This window comes from Silene latifolia, chromosome 2 (assembly GCF_048544455.1).
Source record: "Silene latifolia isolate original U9 population chromosome 2, ASM4854445v1, whole genome shotgun sequence".
Classification (NCBI taxonomy): domain Eukaryota; kingdom Viridiplantae; phylum Streptophyta; class Magnoliopsida; order Caryophyllales; family Caryophyllaceae; genus Silene; species Silene latifolia.
In genome coordinates, this window is record NC_133527.1 from 195,569,792 (window position 1) to 195,591,021 (window position 21,230).

The 21,230-nt window shown below is 37.5% G+C and overlaps 3 protein-coding genes across 4 annotated transcripts; all 3 read left to right on the plus strand.

The window, feature by feature from the left end:
* Positions 1 to 1,047: 1,047 nt before the first annotated feature.
* Positions 1,048 to 3,730, plus strand: LOC141644205 (uncharacterized protein At1g27050-like). The gene is made up of 2 exons (XM_074453674.1): positions 1,048 to 1,475; positions 3,275 to 3,730. Exons 1-2 carry the CDS (start codon positions 1,146 to 1,148, stop codon positions 3,515 to 3,517), a joined length of 573 nt encoding a protein of 190 aa, XP_074309775.1. The 5' UTR covers positions 1,048 to 1,145; the 3' UTR covers positions 3,518 to 3,730.
* Positions 3,731 to 4,220: 490 nt separating this feature from the next.
* On the plus strand, positions 4,221 to 8,298 carry LOC141644206 (adagio protein 3-like). Its single transcript, XM_074453675.1, has 2 exons — positions 4,221 to 4,937; positions 6,475 to 8,298. Exons 1-2 carry the CDS (start codon positions 4,600 to 4,602, stop codon positions 8,051 to 8,053), a joined length of 1,917 nt encoding a protein of 638 aa, XP_074309776.1. The 5' UTR covers positions 4,221 to 4,599; the 3' UTR covers positions 8,054 to 8,298.
* A 1,866-nt stretch (positions 8,299 to 10,164) lies between these two features.
* On the plus strand, positions 10,165 to 21,037 carry LOC141644212 (AMP deaminase-like). Of its 2 annotated transcripts, none has more exons than XM_074453680.1 (19): positions 10,165 to 10,869; positions 12,338 to 12,504; positions 13,012 to 13,171; positions 13,991 to 14,163; positions 14,351 to 14,402; positions 14,489 to 14,616; positions 14,704 to 14,883; positions 14,988 to 15,055; positions 15,146 to 15,288; positions 15,443 to 15,504; positions 15,758 to 15,871; positions 17,447 to 17,587; positions 18,498 to 18,650; positions 19,120 to 19,173; positions 19,255 to 19,365; positions 19,702 to 19,875; positions 19,961 to 20,041; positions 20,369 to 20,467; positions 20,581 to 21,037. In XM_074453680.1, exons 1-19 carry the CDS (start codon positions 10,380 to 10,382, stop codon positions 20,650 to 20,652), a joined length of 2,622 nt encoding a protein of 873 aa, XP_074309781.1. In that variant the 5' UTR covers positions 10,165 to 10,379; the 3' UTR covers positions 20,653 to 21,037. The 2 variants fall into 2 exon arrangements, with proteins under 2 accessions (XP_074309781.1, XP_074309782.1); XM_074453681.1 differs by having other exon boundaries at positions 10,217 to 10,869; positions 13,033 to 13,171.
* The last annotated feature ends 193 nt before the right edge of the window (positions 21,038 to 21,230 follow it).

Here is a 21,230-nt window from a genome sequence, read left to right on the forward strand (position 1 = left end):
AAGGTGAATATCACACTAAATACTACATATTCATCAAATTATATTATCATATTCGGTAAAATCAAAATGAATATAATAGTGACTTATGATGAATATCACACTTGATAGAACATATTCATCAAATTAAATTATCATATTCACTAAATTCTAGTGAATATAATAGTGACTTATGATGAATATCACACTTGATAGAACATATTCATCAAATTAAATTATCATATTCACTAAATTCTAGTGAATATGATAGTGCCATATGATGAATATCACACTCGAAACCACAAATTTAATCATAAATAATGATAGATAAAACATAAAAACTCAATTTAATTTACGGTATTTTACAACTTTTAGGGTTTAATGTAATTTCAACACAAACTCGATAAATTAGAATTTAATTAATCAAAACACGGAGCAATTTTAACACATACCTGATAAGTTAGAATTTTATTAATTAAAACTCGAATCAAGATTACAAAACCACTGTTGGATGGAAAATTAAATTTTATGCACGATTTTTTTTGATAGAAAAGGAAGACGTAGTTTGAAACAGGAGAAAGAAAGAGTTTATGGAAAGTGATAACTTTTTTTTTTTAATATTGGGAGTAGGAAGTATCATACACCTGAGTGTATGGTATAAGAATTGCCAAGTGGAGGTCTTCATGTGGGTACGTTGGTCTGACTCAGCTAACAACATGTCGACTTTTCTAAGCTTGTGTAGCTTCCCCAGGCTCGGCTTCGGTTGGTTACCTTGCCCCACTTCCTCAAGCCAACCCGCCTAGGCCGGTCGAAGAAGCAAAAATAGTTAAACAGAGTTTCCATCCACTTATCAAGTCTTATAAATCAGTTAATTTAAAATTATAATCGCAACACAATTCAATTTAATTTTCTTATTTCAATCCAAAAGAAGGGAACGGGGTTTTCTAAGCAAAACACTAGTACACAAAACACAACTGCCTAAATACACCACGGATAGTGCCGGTGACGCCCAAATTAGATACCACCCTTTCACAATCATTTTTAATTGTCTCCACTCACCCTTCATTTTCCATACACGACTATACGAGGACCAATTGCTCACACTTGATTAGTCATCCATTAAAATTGGCGTGCGAATAGACCAAAGAGTCAAAACCCCATTGGTGAGAATGAGCAGAAAGAGAGAGAAACTCTACTTTTCCCCTCACCAACCCTTCTCCAACCCAAAACGACGTCGTCCACAACCACGAGCTCCATCACCAGAAGACAAACCTCAAGATAAACCCGCCGCACCACCCGCTTTACTAGTACTTGGGATTCCTACGGGCTGCTCCGTCTTGGACTTGAAAGCCCGGTTCGAGATATACGGGTCTATTTCTCGGATCCGGATTAACCCGCTTGGTGTTGGTTCTATCTCTTTTCGGACTTTTTCCGGTGCCGATTCTGCTGTCGCGGCATCGCTTGATCCCTCTTTTCCCATCTCCATCGACTCGCACCTGGTACTTTTTTAATACTTGGATGTATTGTTTTGTTTTGCGCTAATTTTTGTGTGAGACGGTTTTATAATTAGTTGAATTGATCTAGCATTATATTAACATGAGTCCGTCTCAGCAAATGTCAGCTAGCTTAGCTGCTAATGTCACGAGGTGATCTGTGTTTAAGTCCTAATTCCTGAGACTGTCTTTAGTTGGAATACTTTTAATTCTTGGAATACTGTGTTGTTTTGTGCTAATTTTTATACGAGACGGTTTCATAATTAGTTGAATTGGTCTAGCATTATATTAACATGAGACCGTTTTAGCAATGGTTAGCTAGCTTAGCTGGTAAAGTCACGAGGGAAACCGTCTTTACTTTTTACAATGCACCCGGGATAGGGTCGATATCCCGATTGTTAGTAATTGGGTGATTGCAAATTTTCAGCTGAGCAAATTTGCAAGAAAGATGGCTCTCCCTCGGTCCTAATTATTTGTCCATCTTGATTAAAAAAATCAACAAATGATTGGAACGGAGCGAATACTTGATAGTGATATTGTATATTGAGTCTTTAGATAGGTATTGTCGTATTGAGGTTTTGCTCGAATTTTTTGTTTTAAGGGTTTTATGAGGGTTTGGAAACTGCAATTTAGATTGATTTAGGAAGTTTGAGTTTAGCCTTTGATGTACATAGAGATTTACTTGGTTTCGGGTCTTTTGAAGCTCCCTGTGTGACTTAGTTGATGAACATAGAACTGCAATTTAGATTGATACATGAAGTTCGGGCTTAAGCCTTCAATGAATATAGAAATTTTATTGGTTTTTAGTCTTTTGAAGCTCCCTGTGATTTAGTTGAAGAACATAGCAATTTGCTTACCTCTGTGTGATACTGTGATGCCGATTTTCTCCAAGTTCTGAATATGGAAACTTCGTAAATTTTGTTCTTTGATGTTGCGCTGACGACTATAGCTTGGATTGCTTGCTGATTGTTTATACCACCTCAAAAGTTTTGTGGTATATAGAGAGGTATTGTAGGAATTAGGGAATGTTATTGTAAGCATTAGGCAATTCCTTAGTTTGGGAAGGTGTTAGGCGCACTAAGGCGATGGGTTCCCAAAGCGATAATGTGCAAGGCACGTGCCCATATGCACATGAGGCCTGCTAATTTTTCAGAAGAACATGTATACTTCTTTTTGGTTTTTAAAGAGGGGTCACTGCTCACATGTGTTTTATAAGTGACAATTAGGGATAAGGGGGAGAAGAGAAGGGTAAAATTAATAAATTGGAAAAAAAAATATGAAATTGCATAGTAGTGTGTCTCACGAGTTGCGCTTCTTGTGCCTTTTGGATCCAGTGCGCCTCTTGCGCCTTTTGAATCCTGTGCGCCTCATGCCGAGGTACGCTTTTTTAAACTAAGGGCAAGTCATTTGAATATTCGTTAATTTGGTCCGAGTGTGTCATTATTCTTCGTGATGTTAGGATTGAATACTTGGTTTTTCAAGTATGGAGTTTTCAGGAGTATTTTACCATAGTATGATGGTACCAAGTACTAAGTACTAACATCATAATGAGTTGAGAAGTTGAATTTTCAAATGTTTGAGAGCTAGATTTCTAAATCCGGGAGCTAAAATGAACGGAATTGTTCGCTGAATGTATTTATCATTGCTTAAAGGGAAACTGATCTGTGATGGAAAACTGTTTACGACATTGTTATGAAAGCTAGTGATGTTGTTAGCTTATGCTTGTTTGTGTACCTGTTTTAAAAGCCTAAGATTCATTTGGATAGGTTGTGATGCATGCCGGTCATCGTTTTGTTAACTTGCAGGTTCAAGTGATGTGGGAAAGCGACATGAAAGATGATGATGCACAAGACAATGTCGATGAAAGACGAAGGAGGAATTCAAATTTGTCGAAGCTTTTAAAGGGGGAGACGCCTTTGAGTAGACACGGTAGGGCAAAGAGGCTGAGTTCAGCCATCGTCAACCCAAATGCCACAATTAATAGTGCAGTGTTAGATCCGCCATTCAAGCATAATAGAGAGATTGTTGCCTACGATGATATCTTGTAGAGTTAATGGTAAAACATAATTTCGACTTTGATTCTCTTTGTATTATAAAGTTCAGGTACGGTTTTATTTCCATTAGTGTGATAATGCTTAGCCTTAAGGTCACTCCGACCACACGTGTTTGTAGTTCTAGTTTCTTGCTTTAATTCTTTGTGAATCACTGTTGCGCAATCGCGCCTTGTGTGTTGTTAATGAAGCTTTGAGTTCAGTCTAAAAGGTTATTCTTTCATTGCACGACTCTGTACATGCCCACATGCCACATTACCCGGTGAAGATACACCCCTTTATTTTTCGGACTCAGTTTCGTTCAGCTCGGTTCATGTTGGGCATTTTCAGTCCAAGAAAGGCCCATACATGAGGTACTCATAAAACGAAGTTGAAATGGGTCTACTTTTAAATTGTGATCGTATATTTGTTAATCAAGGTGCCTTAATTTATGTCGACTTAGGTCAGACGTGCCGAAACAGGTGTTTTGGCGGATTTTGGACAGGTTAGTGGGCGGACCCTTTGTAAATATCATAAAATACATTGTACATATCCGCTTATTTTATAGGCCGGACGGGTCGAGATCAATCATGAAAGTTCTAGAAATAATATCTCTACAATCTAAAGTCTACAAAATTTGATTCTCAATCTCTTGGTATATACGATATACCTACCATGGCTACCAATAGGTATGAATGTATGATCCACCACCTCCATTTCTACGATTCTATCTACAAGCAGTCAACTATCAACAAATATCTAAATAAATATCAATATATTACTCCACTCACAAATATCTTGGCCGACCATGACGTGGACCTTGTTCCATTTCATGTTAGGCTACTAGATATTTTCACAAAATATCTTTCCTTACACGTGGTTCTCACTACTCCACCGTGGACTACCTTCTTTCTTCCCTTCATACTTCAAAGTTCAAACATTTCCTTCCTATATTTCATTTCCACCCCTTCACTAATCAAACACTAAAGGCGACGAGGCGATTATTCACTGTTTATCGACTTTAGACCGAAAACACCTTAATAATCATAACCCACTGTTATCGACTGTGAACACTCTATTTTACGACTCGATCAAGAAAAATGAAAGGTCAACGAAGGGAAGCTATAGGAGCTGATGAGGAAGAAGAAATGAAATCTCATAATAGTAAAAGACCAAAATACCCTCAGAAAACGCAAGATTTGATGCAAAACTTAGCAGAAAATGAAGAAGATGATGATTTGGAAGACGATGAAGATGGTGAAGAAGAAGAAGATGATGCGAATTATATGAATTGCAATTATTTTTATCAACCTCAACCAATGCCAACATCAATTGTTGTATGTGATGCACTTGAGATTGATTCTCCGATCATTTATGTTAATACCAGTTTCGAGATTTATACGGGTTATTCTGCTAATGAAATCCTCGGTCGCAATTGGTAAGTACTCCGTTTGTCCCGGTCAATTGTTTACATATTCTCTGTGTTAGGATGTTTTATTCATTTATGTAACTACGTAAGGAGTACGGAGTATTATTTTGGTAATTTTTATGAGGTTAATTTGGTGGGTTTTAAACTTTTACTAGTGTGTTTGATCTTTGTATACGGATGTATCACGTTATTGTACACCAACTCGATGAAAACATGAAATTTAATATTTTTCGTAAATAACTAAGTAGAATAACAAAGGAAATTTCCAATTGTTTAGGTCTTATGATGTTCTAGAGCTCCTAGCTCAGACTAATGGTGTAGTGGAGCGCGGGAGTGTCTCAAAGCGTTGTAATTGGTAACGAATTGAGAGGTCCCGGGTTTGACTTCCTACACGGGAGTGCTGCTGTTACCTGTCATCTTAAGATGTCTTATCCGTGATTTGCAAAGTATTGCATATGCCCGGAAATTAAACCCCTCGTCATAAAAAAAAAAAAAAAAAAAAAAAGATATAAATGGTAGCTTTACTACTCCCATATATGATCCGTCCTGGTCTTTTGTTTACGTGTTCCATTTTAGGTCTATTATTCATTTGATCATCCAGACACTATTGTCCACTAGTCATTCATTAACTATAATCACAAATGGTCATATCCTCTCTCTGGTCATTGTGTGCTAAAAACAAAGGTAAATAAATGACCGACAGAGAGTCTTTGTGTATTTTCTCAAAATTAAGATTTTTTTGGAGTTTATAATTTTTAATATGGTGATAGTGACAAATGTGCTTTAAAACAAAAACAAAGTGAGGGATAGGTGATGGGTGGATAACAAAGAAATGACCACATTTTTAAAATTTTAGGTTCAAGGAACATGAAAACAAAATAAGGGTTTGTTTTTTGATAGATGACATTACAATAAGAGTACATGTTTGTGGAAGTGTGGTGGGTACACACACTATGCATTGTCTATTAAGCTTTTGTATAGTTGTTTGTCTTCCTAATAATGATGAAAATCTTCCATTGTCTAGTAGCTTATGCTTATGTTATTCAGACTCGGTTAGAACTATCCGACACGGGTGCATAACGTCCGGTCATATCCGAATATTGGACTTGTTGTTTTATGGAAAATATTTATGGTCATGGCAATGTAATCTAAATTCGAAATTAGTGAATGACAAAGGTCAAGGCTTCCTTTATTACTCCCCCGTCTCAGTCAATAGTTTATATTTGTTTTATTTCCCCCTCACAAAATAAAGCAAATGTAAACTATTCATTGGGACAGAGTGAGTATGATCTAAGAGTTTCTTCATAATGTTAATGAACTATCTTAGAAGTAGGCGACTCACAATCGGTGAGCTTGTGATAAATGACCGCCTTTTCAATGTAAGGTCGCCTTACACAAGAGTTTGAGTAAAACCGCATAACATTTGACCTTTAAGCTCCCAACGAAAAGAAGTTACAATTAACTATCATGATTTTGTTAGGGATAGATGTAATCGTCAACTCGTTGTAAGGAATTCCACTGACATCATTATGACTTTCTTGTGCAGTCGTTTCTTACAGTACAGAGACCCGCATGCTCAAAGAAGACATCCTCTGGTGGACCCTGTTGTTGTTTCTGAGATGAGGCGATGTCTGGAAGACGGTATAGAGTTCCAAGGAGAGCTTCTCAATTTCAGAAAAGACGGTACTCCTTTGGTAAACAGGCTTAGGCTTCAACCAATTTATGCCGATGATGGTACTGTTACCCATGTTATAGGTATTCAGATATTCACTGAAGCGAAAGTAAATCTTGACCATGTTTCGTACCCGGTTTTCAAACAGACATTTGAGCATCAAATTGAACACTCAGACGAGTTATCTTCAAAGGGTGGAGATCTGTGTGGAATTCTCCATCTTTCTGACGATGTTTTGGCGCATAACATATTTTCACGCTTGACTCCAAGAGATGTAGCATCTATTGGATCTACCTGCAAAAGAATATACGAACTGACGAAAAATGAGCATGTAAGAAAGATGGTTTGTCAAAGTTTATGGGGAAGGGAAGTGACTGGTAATTTAGAGTTGATGACTAAAAATTTGGGGTGGGTTCGGCTAGCCAGGGAGCTAACCACCCTTGAGGCTGTTTCTTGGAGGAAGTTCACGGTAGGAGGTTCTGTCGAACCTTCACGTTGCAATTTCAGTGCATGTGCAGTGGGAAACCGACTTGTTCTATTTGGCGGGGAGGGTGTAGGAATGCAACCTATGGATGACACGTTCGTACTCAACCTCGACTCAGAACACCCAGAGTGGCGTCGAGTGATTGTCAAATCCTCTCCTCCTGGACGGTGGGGCCACACTCTTTCGTGTCTCAACGGGTCATGTCTTGTTGTATTTGGTGGGTGTGGTAGGGAAGGGTTGCTTAACGACGTCTTTGTCCTAGACTTGGATGCCAAACATCCGACATGGACTGAAATACTCGGTGGCACTCCTCCTGTCCGTCGGTCTTGGCATAGCTCTTGTACCATAGACGGGACCAAGTTAGTAGTATTCGGAGGTTGCACAGATTCTGGGGAGCTCCTCAGTGACACATTCTTGCTCGATCTCACGACAGACCGTCCGGTTTGGAAGGAAATACCATCATCATGGTCCCCACCATCTAGGCTCGGCCACTCGCTCTCTGTTTACGGGAGGACAAAGATATTCATGTTCGGAGGACTGGTCAAAAGCGGACAATTAAGGCTACGGTCAGGCGAAGCCTACACTATTGACATAGGAACCGAAAACCCTCAATGGAGGCAAATAGATTGCGGCGCCGCCGGTATGGGTAGCCAAGGAGGGGTCATTCCTCCTCCAAGGCTCGATCACGTGGCTGTAAGCATGCCATGTGGCAGAATCATTGTATTCGGAGGTTCAATCGCTGCCCTACATTCTCCTTCCCAGCTTTTCCTCTTGGACCCTTCAGAAGATAAACCGTCCTGGAGAACCCTTAACGTGCCAGGACAGCCCCCTAAGGTTGCCTGGGGCCATAGCACGTGTGTGGTCGGAGGTACTCGAGTCTTGGTGCTGGGTGGTCATTCAGGTGAGGAATGGGTACTAAATGAGCTCCACGAGCTGTGTTTGGCGAGTAAACACGACTCAGACATGTGATTACTGATCAGGTCATTCTTATGGATAGTTTGATCTTACTTGCTCTCGATTTGTGTCTATACTTGTTCATTCTGTCTGTCTGCAGTTCTGCACTCTCTGCTTCTTGCTGTAATTTGTTTAAAGTCTTGGCTAGTTCGCAATCAAGTAGTCTAAATTTTAGTGTTATTTTTTTTTTCACTCGCGTAGGATTTCTATGAATTATTGAGCAACCGTAATTTTTGTATGAAATGTGTAATTTTGGGAGATTTTGCATTTTCACATCAACTAAACATATACATTAACAGACTCGAACCGTTGCATCACTTCCACTTCACTTCCTAGTATGACAGAAATGAAAAACCAGCTTGATACAAACAGAGTATATAAATACCGAGTATATAAATACGGTGTATAAATTATCACTCGTGTCTTGGCTTTCCTTGACTCAATGGTTGAGTGGTGAATATACTTATATACAGGTCAAAGATTATGGGTTTAAACCTTGACCCTTCTTATATTTTCCTCCACCATCTTCCATGGATGCAAACTTGACTAACCCGACGTCGTTATATATTGGATCTCATACAAGTATTAGATTTAGATAGATCTTCATCTCATGAGATCATTAAGACCCTGTTCTTTTGGACTTAAAGTCACTTAATTTCAGTTCAGTTCAGATCCTATAAGTTCAGTTCAGATCAGATTCGTTTCATTCCAAAAGAACATGGCCTAACTACCGAGTATGTTTTAAGTACAACATAACTCGACATAAAACCTGATAGTACAAACGTAAGTATTCAGAAAAACATACTCCCTCCGTCCCGATCAATTGTCGTCCTTTTGTTTTGGCACAAAGATCAAGGAATGAGGAAAAGACCAATAACTAAATGACAAGTGGAACAAATTGAATAAGAATGATCAAATTACTCATCAAGTTCATTATTAAAATAGAAAGGATAACAAATGATTGAGACACCCCAAAATGGAAAAAGACAACAAATGACCGGAACAGAGGGAGTATTAAATATGTAATGTCGTATCTACTTCCTAATAAATTATCACTCGTTTGTATTTAACATTTGCACTAATACAAACGTAATTTAGACAAACAACTAAACAACCTTTTTTTCCCTAGAGGTGCCGGTTAAATATATCACAAATGACGTAACTACCACCTAATAAATTATCATTCGACCTACCTTACATGTGTTGATGTGTAGAAATCCAAACGTAGTTTAGACAAACAAGTAACCAACTCTTTCTTTTACCCTTCTTGAAGGTGCAATCATAACTTATCATCACTTCACAAAAGCGACTATAAAAAAAGAAAACGTAAATACGTCATGACGTATAGATGTTAGCTAATTTAGCTTGTAAATTGATGAAAGGCGGTATTCAAGACTTAGATTCAAATCTTCTCAACAACATATTTCATTGTGACTCTTTAGAAAAATAAATCGTAAAATTAATTCGTAATTACTACCTAATAAATCATCACCCAAGCTGCCTAACATGTGGCAATGTTCACAAATACGAACTTAGTTTAAGCGAACGGGTAAACTAGATCTAATAAACGGATCAATCGGTTCAGGTTTGCAAGGTTCGGGTCGGACCAAGTTATTTCGAGTGCGAGCCATCTTCGAGTTAGCTATAATCAAGTTATTTATGAATAATACTCCCTCCGTATCAGACCAATGGTAACACTTACCTAATACGGCCGTACCATACCAATGGTAACATTTCTTATTTGGCCCACAACATTACCAAATTATCCTTATACCTATTTGATATTTACATAAAATGCCACTACATACCTCACCTACCAACTCACAATTAAACCCACAATTACATACCCCACATATTTTCTTCCCTCTTTACCCCTTATTTTACCCTCTTTTCTTAAAAACTCCATTTTTTACCACATTACTATTTGTATGGTATGGAGGGAGTATCAATTTACAACGATAAACACTTAGTCGGGTCAATTCAAATTTTGTTCAAACTTAGGTTTTGGGTTTCGGTATCAGATTGACATAAATCGGGTTATTCTGGTCGAGTTATTTAAATTGGGTAAAATTTTATTAGGTTTAGAACTCTAGGTAAACAAACCTTTTTATCCCGTTGTTGAAAGTGCAAATTGCAATCATAACATTTTAGCATCACTTCACTCACAACTTAACAAGTATACAATCGTAACAAAAACACACACTCCAGTTTATCCCCTGTTTCCAACCTAAAATAACAACTACAATCACCCAAAAAATGCCGTAAAACCCTCAAAAGATTCAATCTTTATACATCAAAATCCCCAAATTCCAAAAACCCAATTCATTTCAATCATTAAACAATGGACCCAAATCCTACATCACTTCATTTAGCCATGGCAGCTTTCTTTGGAGCTTCATTAATGGCGATTTCAGCTTTCTTTATTCATAAACGTAGTGTTGATCAAATCCTTGAACGTCTTATTGAAGTTAGACGTAGAGTTGTAGTATACCCAGATCATAAATTGATTGATGGTGAATTAGGGTTTGAAGATGAAGAAGATGATGTTGTTGAAGATGATGAAGTTGAAGACGAAGACGATAATGAAGATGATGAAGATGTTGTTGTTGATGGTGTTAATGAAGGGTTTGATGTTGAAGAAGAAGAAGATGAAGATTATAGAGGGAAAGTTGAAAACTTTAATATGAATTTGAATAAAGCTATTTCTTATGGGATTTCTTCATCTGTTCCTAATTTTGGCGGTGTTTTGTTTGATGATGTTTCTGCTGTTCCTTTGTCTTCTTCTCTTGATAAGTCTAAGATTCCTTTGCTTCAGAGGTTTCTTAGGAATGGTAATGATTTTTTACTTTCCGTCTCAATCATTTGTTTACCTTTGTTTATTAGGAACGGTGGGAGTAGTTGTGTTTTAAATTTAATCAATTTGATGAGGTTTTGTATGGTAGTATGATTTTTTTGAGGTTAGAAATGGTAATGATAATGGTTTTCTCACTTTGCTTTCCGTCCCAATCATTTGTTTACCTTTGTTTAAAATACGCCTCATGATTCAGGAATGGTGGGAGTACTTGAGCTTTAAATTTAATCAATTTGATGAGGTTTTTATGTAGTATGTGTCTATGTGACATACCTTGGTGATTTTTGAGGTTGGAAATGAGGGTTGGAGTAGTTTGATTGGGGATGATTTAGTGTGAGATGGTTAATCTCTTCGGCGATGACGAAATGGATTCAATATTAGAGTGTAGACGACATTGATTAGATAGGAACAAGAATGTCGTAGTCTAGTGGTTAAGGTACTGGCTGTGGGTATACTAGGTCCCAATGTTGACTCCCGCCTTGTTGTATCGGACTTATGTGTGAACCTCCTGGTAGGACTCCACCCCAAAGAAAATAAATAAATCAGGAAGTCTTGTTTGTATTACTTGTGTAATTACCATTACTGGAACCATTGGTTTGGGTATTTCTTTCAAAGTAGAGGCTGTCCTTTATGTCGGATGGGCCAATCCCTGCTTGTTTTGTTAGTTAATACACAATTCGGCAGGATACTCATTTGGCCCCTTGACCCAATGATTGACTAGTCAATGTTTTAGACCTGAGGTCATGAATTCAAATCCCTGTCCCCTTTGAAAGCTCCATGATTTGCCACTTGCTTCAGATCCTTACTAAGTTACTTAGAAAGGTAGAATTATGTCCAACATTGATTGTGTTTTAAAGCGTATCTGTTGACCAATACAATTATATGGTTTACATAGAAGATAATCTAGTATTGCTTGAACGTTGAAGCTGCAACGCAGTGTTACAAAATCATATTGCATGTTGATAGTTTTTATTTAAGGATTGCTTGTAGTGATCGTGGATTTGTGGCTGTTGAACTCTTTAACTTTGTTTGGATGGAGTGGTTTTAAGGGAAAAGGAGGGGAGGGAGAGGGACGAATGCAATTTTCTAGACACGAAATTGAGCTGAAGAGAAATATAGGACTTCTTTCTCCAGCTTCAAGCCAAATCAAAATTCTTGGAACGTAGGAAAGATTCGAAGGGAAAGTACTATATCTCTATTCCTTGTCCCCTTCCTCTCCTCCCCTTCCCTTCCCTTCCCTTCCCTTCCCTTCCCTCATATCATCTTATCCAGCTAATGCCCTAATATTCTCAGCCTTTATAAATTTATAGTTATTACATCTCCCATTTCGAGTCTTTCCGCTAATGATGTTTTCTTGTCTTTGGCCTTTTTGAATCTATGCTGTAATTCTGTATTTGTAAAATATTAATAAACGAATAACCTCCTATTCACTAATTATTTATCTGCAGGGGATGATAGTTCACTGAGGACTTCTACTTCCAGTACTGAGATCGGTTCTGAAACTATAAACAAAGTTCCATTAGAAAATACAGTGCCTTCGAATGGGCATTGCAAAGAGCTTCAGGATAGAGATGCCATTCCTATCAAAGAGAATACTAAGAGTTCTGCAGATTCTGTAAGTGTATGTTTGGCTAATAGGCTAGATGAACTCTTTCTCGAGTCGTTAGAGGCTATATCTTTTAAGCAAAATTAATTCATACTGTACAGTAAATGAGAAGTGGGTGGAAGCTTGAGAAGACATCTGGTTTTGTTTATGGTCTTCTAAAGTTGAAGTAATCTTAGGTCAATTTTTAGTTCGGATACCATAGCAGAGACCGCTAAGTCAAGATGCTACCTTTTCCAGAGTTGGGATTTTACACCTGTCACTTTTTGGGGAAATTCAACAGAATAGGAGTATAACATATGAATGTGGGATGAAGAAATGTAGAGTAAATATAATTTTGAAGTATTTCTTGGCATGTACACAGAACTGAAAATATACCACCAAATTCACATCTCGTCATTTTTGGTGGAATTTGTTTAAAGTCATTTCTTCGTTATATCAAAATATCATTTTTCACGACCTAGCAACGAGTTAAATTTCGCTGTTGATGGATTTTAAGGATGGTGATTTGTTTTTCAGAAAATTCCTGGTTTGCCGCAGACTCAGAAGCATAGAGTTGCTGCTTGCGAGAGGAAAGCTATTCTAGATTTGCCTGCCAATGTAGAGATAGATATGGCACCAACTGAGGCTGAGGAAAATGATTTTAACACAGTTCTACCTTTAAAAGCTGCAATACCAGGTGAGCTGCCTGAGCTCTGAATGCTACCTTCACTGTATCGTCTTATATGGTCTTGCACTCTCGTGCATCATACTTCAAAAAATAATACACCCTCCATCTCATTTATATTTCCCTTTTTGACTTTGATGTACAAACAATGTCTTGACCGATATTATCTCACGTTATACAATAATAGTGTTCTTTGTGTGCAAGGGATGCTACTCTTTTTCGCTAACTTTTTTCTAAATAATTCTGGCATGTTTATTTATATCATGTACGGTGTACCAGCTTTATAGATTTTACCCTTGTCATGTTAGTACTGCGAATTTCAGAAGAGTTCTTGAGCTTCTCATGTGGACAAGACTGTGTCTTATGTCGCAGAATGATTACTACCCCCATGCTAGGCACAGTTGGTGGGGACAATGTCGCATACGTCCATAGTATAAGCCTAGTAAAGCTGAGTCGGAAGTTGATGTACAGTTACACAATGTTAGCTATTGTGTGGTGCGTTTGGTAGAGTGGAATTTTTATTACTCCGTATTTTTCCGGGAGCAGACATTTTTTTTGATGTGGGCACTTGGGTAAATTCTGTTTTATACTATCTTAGTGTAAAACTGCCTTACAAGATACTTTTTGGCTTCTTTGCTGTCAATTGTTATTCACCGAATTTTTAATGCTCGTGAACTATAATTCTGGGAAGTTTTTTTTATGCACAAGTGAACTACGGAGTACAATTGTTTTGATTTCTTCTTGTGCATCATTGTTTCAGTATGTGTTGCTCTTTGTTTGTTTAACCCATCACCTAACTTATTTTTTATGATTTACTTGTAATGTAAATAGTGCCTTTAAACTCTGAAGAAGAAGAAGTCCGAAGAATGCTGCGTGAGTGTTTGAAATTAAGGGAGTCCTATATTTACCAGGAAGAAGTTGCACCATGGTGCAAGCCAGTAAATGCTACTAGCAACGGAGAGAATGAAGACCCTTTTCACTTTTATCCTGTCGAGAAGAGTGATGTGAGTTTTAACCAGTTAACTAATTGCCTTCTGTATTTTATTCAATGATACGGATATTGACAAATATTTGTGGGACATGGAACAGTTTGTCTTATCTTAAACCTTCCCCCTTTTGGCATAAACTGATGAGCATGCTGAATATACCGTAATTTTTGACTAATTTTGGTTTTCCACTGATTTGAATCAGCATGACTGCAGAATGGAAGATGGTGTGATGCATGTATATGCTAGCAAAGATGGTAAGCATTGCATATCTGGAAGGGATTTTTTTTACATACAAAACTTTCTGATTGTTTTTACTTGACGTATTTCGCTCTCTTCCCAGACACCGTGGAGCTTTTCCCTGTTCCAAGTGCAACTCAATTCTTCACTGATATGCATCACATCCTAAAGGTTGTTTCCACAGGAAATGTTAATTCTGCATGCTATCACCGACTACGGTTTCTGGAGGAGGTAAAGTTTTACCTTTGACTGTTAACTGTTCAGCTGATTGTTATTTTTTTTTTTTTGGCTTATTTTAACATACATCTGAATATGCAGAAATTTCGTCTTTATCTGTTGGTAAATTCAGACAGGGAGTTTTTGGCTCAGAAGAGTGCACCACATCGTGATTTCTACAACATTAGAAAGGTTGATACCCACATACACCATTCTGCTTGTATGAACCAAAAGCATCTTCTTCGGTTTATAAAGTCCAAGCTAAGAAAGGAACCTGACGAGGTAGGATGTATTCTTCTCTTCTTTCATTACACTGCTTTAATAAGTTTGAACTTCAACTCTTCAAGTTTACATTGGTTGCTCATCATTTGATTGTTGTGGTGCAGGTTGTCATCTTTCGAGATGGAAAGTATCTAACACTAAAAGAAGTCTTTGAGAGCTTGGATTTGACGGGGTATGGCATGCTTACCTCTTCTAAACTGTTTATTTTCCACAAGATTGAGACCTGACGTCCATGCCTTCTTTTTCGATAAATCGTTTTCAGGTATGATTTAAATGTTGACCTATTGGATGTACACGCTGATAAGACGACTTTCCATCGGTTTGACAAGTTCAATCTTAAGTATAATCCCTGTGGGCAAAGCAGGCTCAGAGAAATCTTTCTGAAGCAGGATAATCTTATCCAAGGTTTGTTTAGACGTGCAGAATTAAGCCATTTCCCCCCTTTTTTCACCTGACTTGGCAAATAAGGCTATTCAAACTCCTTGTTTTCTGGAGGAAATTAGTAATTTATTTTTTTTCTATAATGATCCCAGTAATATTCTTAAAATGTTTATTGCAGGACGTTTTCTGGCAGAAGTAACGAAAGAAGTTTTATCTGACCTTGAAGCTAGCAAATATCAGGTCTGAGTACCTGACAAAAGCAATTTAATTGTTCTTGTTAACATCAAAGATTAGCTGGATTTGTATTTGGTTCATTGGTTAAAGCTACTTTGAGATAGCATCATGACTTAGGACTTGGGAGTGATGGGAATCGAATATGAAATTCGCTTCATTACATGTCAAACACAATGATATATTGTGCTTGCCTCTATTACACCACCTTCTTATTTTTTTTTTAAGTTTGGATAGGTTACTCATGATTTTGTTCTTACAGATGGCGGAGTATAGAATCTCTATATATGGGAGGAAGCAAAGTGAATGGGACCAGCTTGCCAGTTGGTTTATCAACAACAAGATATACAGCGAAAATGCCGTGTGGTTAATTCAGGTACATTCTCCTGAATGCTGTGATGCTAATTGATTAGCTTGGTTGTCTAAGCAGCTTAAGTACATAAAGGTGACAGAAAACATCCAATACAAGGAAAGTCAATTAAGGGGCGGGAAGAAAAATATCCTGAGGATGAGAGTGGGTCTAGTGGTCTACGATTGAGTTTAATACCAAATTAAGACAAATTCCGAACTGTTATTTAAAAAACAAAGTTGCGACCTTGATTACATTTTGCAGAACTACCCACTACATTTTATTATGAATAAATTTCTAATAATCTTTGGAACTCCTAAATCATATCTCTGAGTAACTAACTTAATCATAAATAATCAAAACAAAATAACGGAAATTCCTAAACTATATTAGTCGCCAAAGCATCATATGTCATCCTCGCTAAGATTAATAATCTCAACCTTGTCATCTTTTGTGAGATCAATGATCTCAACCTAACCTCATCATTCTTCGTGAAATCAATAATTTGCACTAAATCTTCATGTAATTTCGACTTCAATTTTTTCGGCTAAATTAATCATAGTGGACTCTTCAACCTCCTTACCTCTTCAATTTTGTTGGGTAAATTAATCATATTGAACCCTTCAACCTTCTTCTTTATCTCCTTCAGGAATAATTTGTTAATTTGTGATGGGAAGACTCGCTTCCGTGTACTCTAGTCTTCTGTACTCTACATGATTTAGCAATGTCTTCAGACCCGACCCAAATTTATGTGCTCTGGTCGAGTTATGGGACATCACCGGGTCGGGTCAAATGGCATTGCTAAATCATGTCGAAAACAAAAGCCTTGGAGTACATAGGAAGCAGGTCTTGCCATCGCAAATTAATAAATTATTCCGGAAGGAGGTAAAGAAGGAGCTTGAAGAGTTCAATCCGATTAATTTACCCAATAAAATTGAAGAGATAAAGGAGCTTGAAGATTCCAATAATTGAAGTCGAGATTATAGATTTAACAAAAGAAGACGTGCAGATTATTGATCTCACGAAAGAGGATGAGGTAGAGATTATTGGTGTCACGAAGGATGATGAAGTTCAGATTATTGATCTTACCGAGGATGACATGATGCTTTGGCAAGATAGTTGATGAATTTCTGTTATTTTGTTTTGATTATTTATGATTAAGTTAGTTACTTAGTTACTCAATGATGATTTAGGACTTTCAAAGATTCTTAGAGATTTATTCATAATAAGATGCAGTGAGTAATCACTTTTGAAGTTGTGCAGAATGTAATCTAATCAATTCGTAACTTCATTTTGGAATGTCTTAATTTTGTATCACACTCAATTGGTCAGACCCACTCTCATCCTCAGGATATTTTCTTCTTTCCTCGTGGGTGTAGTCCATATATTGGATGTTTTTTGTCAACAACTGGTGTCAACTGGTATGTACTTGTGCGGCTTAGAATTCCAAGCTAATCAATTAGCATCATAGTTAATTGACTTTCTTTGTGGATTAGTCCAGATATTTGTCTTAGCTTGTTGGTTTTGTCTATGAATTTTCATCTGGCTGTATATTGGTCATGCGAAAGAGTCTTCTAATGACTGTCTTTATATTTTATGTAGCTGCCGAGGCTTTATAATATCTACAAAGGCATGGGAATAGTTACCTCATTCCAGAACATCATAGATAATATATTCCTCCCATTATTTGAGGTCTCTGTTGATCCAAATACGCATCCCCAGCTTCATGTGTTTTTGATGCAGGTCAGTGGATCCATCTTCCTCCCCATAATAAATTCCAAAGAATATGATTTGTAAACGATCAGCTCAAGAGAATAAACTCTCATTTGCACAATTTTTCCTTCTCATCATGATTTATTTGGTAGATTGTTTTTATCGATCAGATTATTAGACATGATTATCACGAAAACACTACTATTCTGTGCTACTCGCTTCGGATACGGGTACCTGTCGAATTGTCAGACTTGGCACGACACAACTTCTTAAACACACGGACCCAGTTCATTATTTACGATATGGGTTCAGGGAGATGTCTTCAAAACAAATACTCCATATGCAGTTGTAAATTTGAAATATTTAGTGTTTTAGAGTAAAATAAAGAGATCTTCTATAGATATGGCTGTAAGATTAAACTCATTAAATAGTATACTAGATGCCTCATACTTGGCGTCCTAGCTCTCTCTGCTCTGTGTCATGTGGAACTGTCTTTTTGCCACCTCTAGGAGAAGTTTTGGTGTAAATGTCGGGTACAATTCCCTTCCATTTCCTTGGATGTCATGTTGACCATGGATATGGCCCAAAGTAAAGAGTCAAAAGTAACATAACTGTTATTAGATGTCAAGGTAACATAGTTGCAGGTTGATGCAACTTATAGCTTGGACTAGCAGCGCTGTGACTTTATTCATGGCGAAGTGTTCTGGCGCCTTAGCTATCTTATAGATATAGGAAGTTGGTGGGCCTTAATAGGATTCATTCATACTTTGTAACTCTATCTAGGCTCTAGCATCCTCCATTAATTTGAAGTGGGTTTTGCTATTTTTGTCATGAATTTTGAGTACATTTCGATTTTTGTCGTGGTTATTAATACATTTCATTGTATTACTGCTACTTTTCTCAAAAACTAGAAGAAACAACTTCAACTTTTATGATTCAGGTTGTTGGATTTGATCTGGTGGATGATGAGAGTAAACCAGAGAGGCGCCCGACAAAGCATATGCCCACGCCATCGGAGTGGACTAACGGATTCAATCCTGCTTTCTCATATTACACGTATTATTGCTATGCCAATCTGTACACTCTGAATAAGGTTTGTCCTCTCCTCATTATCCTGGCAACAATAAGCTTAATTTCAGATGAGCTTAGTATACCACTTCACAGAAGACTTTTGCCAACGATTTTCACTGTTCAAAATCTGCTTAAACAAAGCACAAGCTTGTAAACTTGGCATGCATTTGTTAATTATGCTACGTGTACTCTAGCAATACAGCCTGTCTTTTGAGATTGCTTTTACCGGGTCACTAGCTTCTAATGATGGGCTGATGGGTCCTGATGCTTTTGTTTTTGCAGCACTTAGTTATACGAGTGTTGTACATTGTGCTCCTAGGAGTTCTAGCAATAAAATATTCCCTTTCGAGTTGTAGTGGAATAATCTTAAGCTATGGAATGAAATTATTGGACTCATCGAGTTTTTCATCAAGATTATGTGACTTTTTCAGTGACGATTGATGTCAATATGAGCCTTCAGAGAATTAATTTGTTCTGGTATATTTCTGCAGCTTCGTGAATCTAAAGGACTACCTACAATCAAACTCCGTCCTCACTGTGGAGAGGTTCTCTTCTGGGTTCAATCTCAGTTTCTATCCCTTCTGTTCATAAATATATATGGTTTCACCATTTCTTTATGTTTACAGGCTGGTGATGTTGATCATTTGGCTGCTGGATTTCTCTTATGCCATAATATATCGCATGGGATCAACTTGCGGAAATCTCCAGTACTTCAATATCTCTATTATCTGGCTCAGGTTAGCATCTCAGCGCTCAAGAATTGTACAAATTGCTATCAGTCGTACAATACTGTTACATGACACAGGAGAAAATGTTTGACTGCCATTTAGTGTCATCAGCAATACTGACGCGACCCAAACCCGAGAAAAACAGCCGAGTAGACTCAAACATGTGAGATACCCAATCCAAAACGACCGAAAATACTAATTTGAAACAAAAACCGTAATAGCTATGTCCCAGAACAATTCCACTGCATTCAACTTTTGTTTTGATAATGGGCCAAAGAACATAATTTGACGAGTGGTACTAATTCCTACTAAACACGAATTAATTCCCATTAATCGTATTTACAGATTGGACTGGCTATGTCTCCATTGAGCAACAATTCCCTTTTTCTGGACTATCATCGCAATCCATTTCCAATGTACTTCCAGCGAGGTTTAAATGTCTCACTCTCATCCGATGATCCTCTACAAATTCATTTGACAAAGGAAGCGCTTATTGAAGAATACAGTGTAGCTGCCCAGGTAAGCAGTTTAGAGTTTAGATATGTCGCGCTTCTTTTAGTTCATCACTTCATCTTTTTCTTGTCCACTAATTTGCCATCTTCAGGTGTGGAAGTTCAGTGCTTGTGATCTGTGTGAGATAGCCCGGAACTCTGTGTACCAGTCTGGTTTCACTCATGCTGCTAAGGTTAGAAATCAGACTGACGTTTTCTCGTATGATTCAGTCTAGTTTTTGATGGTCTTATTATACTTCCGATAGTTCAATAACCGTCTTTTTTTTTTAACACGATCCTTAAGAGTAGGACCGTCCTACTGGTGAGTTGGTGACCTTTTCAAGCTTTTTGCCGAACCTTGGATCATGAATTTATGATCACACCTTACCATATATACCGTCTTACAAAAATTATACTGTATCTTTTAGATCTCTAAAAATGCGTTTCTCGTCTAAATCTTTCTTCACCGAAATGGTTTGTTCTTTTGTCTAATATATCTTTCATGTTTATGGACCGACCAGCTGCACTGGCTTGGAGATAATTATTTCTTGAGAGGTCCAGAAGGAAATGACATTCACAAAACTAATGTTCCCAAGCTGCGAATAGCATTCCGACATGAAGTAAGCGTCTACTAGCAAAAACACAAAATTCCATTTCTCGTAACTGAGTACTGACTATTACTCCGTACATCGCAAACAAATATTGACTACCCATCGATGTTATGTTTATGCAGACATGGAAGGAGGAACTGCAGTACGTTTACAATGGTAAAGCAAGGATCCCCCAAGAAATCGACCTTTTCTGAGGAATTACTTCTTCCAGGGTTTATCAGATGATCTTTTCTTTCCTGACGTCTAGTTCATTTGGCGGATGAGGGAAGTTCAGGCTAACATTATAGAGCTTCTTCTGTGGTTCCTAGCCGGGAAGCCTCACCAATTTTCCAATGTGATTTACAGTAAAATTTCGCCAAGGGTGGTGAAAACTATTGTACGGAGTAACGTTATTTAGCATCGCTAATTTGCAATTCTCAAGTATGGTTGTCCTAGACTTCTTTCGAATGAAATGAGAGAAAAGTCCATTGAGGACTTGGTTCATCACCCTTTTTTCGCGGGTGAGAACCTGAGCTAATCTCTCTTGTATGACCAACATAATTCAAGTAACCTATGTCGGCGAGTCTTCTGATGATCTTATTATGCAACCACTTATACGGGTAGTATAAACCGCTTCAATGAATCCAATTACGCATTCTTTCATAGAGAAGTAAAAAAGTTCATGCTAATGAAGTTTTCATTTTGTAGATTAAACGTATCTCGTGTTTGAACGGTCTTAAAAATAGTTAATTAATGAAGTATTTCTTCAAAATGAAGTATTTTTATGGATCAC

Coding starts and splice junctions, on each gene's coding strand:
- LOC141644205 (XM_074453674.1), top strand. CDS start 1,146: ATGAGCAGAAAGAGAGAGAAACTCTACTTTTCCCCTCACCAACCCTTC. Junction 1,476..3,274: donor TCTCCATCGACTCGCACCTG/GTACTTTTTTAA, acceptor GTTAACTTGCAG/GTTCAAGTGATGTGGGAAAG.
- LOC141644206 (XM_074453675.1), top strand. CDS start 4,600: ATGAAAGGTCAACGAAGGGAAGCTATAGGAGCTGATGAGGAAGAAGAA. Junction 4,938..6,474: donor GAAATCCTCGGTCGCAATTG/GTAAGTACTCCG, acceptor TTTCTTGTGCAG/TCGTTTCTTACAGTACAGAG.
- LOC141644212 (XM_074453680.1), top strand. CDS start 10,380: ATGGACCCAAATCCTACATCACTTCATTTAGCCATGGCAGCTTTCTTT. Junction 10,870..12,337: donor TCAGAGGTTTCTTAGGAATG/GTAATGATTTTT, acceptor ATTTATCTGCAG/GGGATGATAGTTCACTGAGG. Junction 15,505..15,757: donor TTGAAGCTAGCAAATATCAG/GTCTGAGTACCT, acceptor TTGTTCTTACAG/ATGGCGGAGTATAGAATCTC.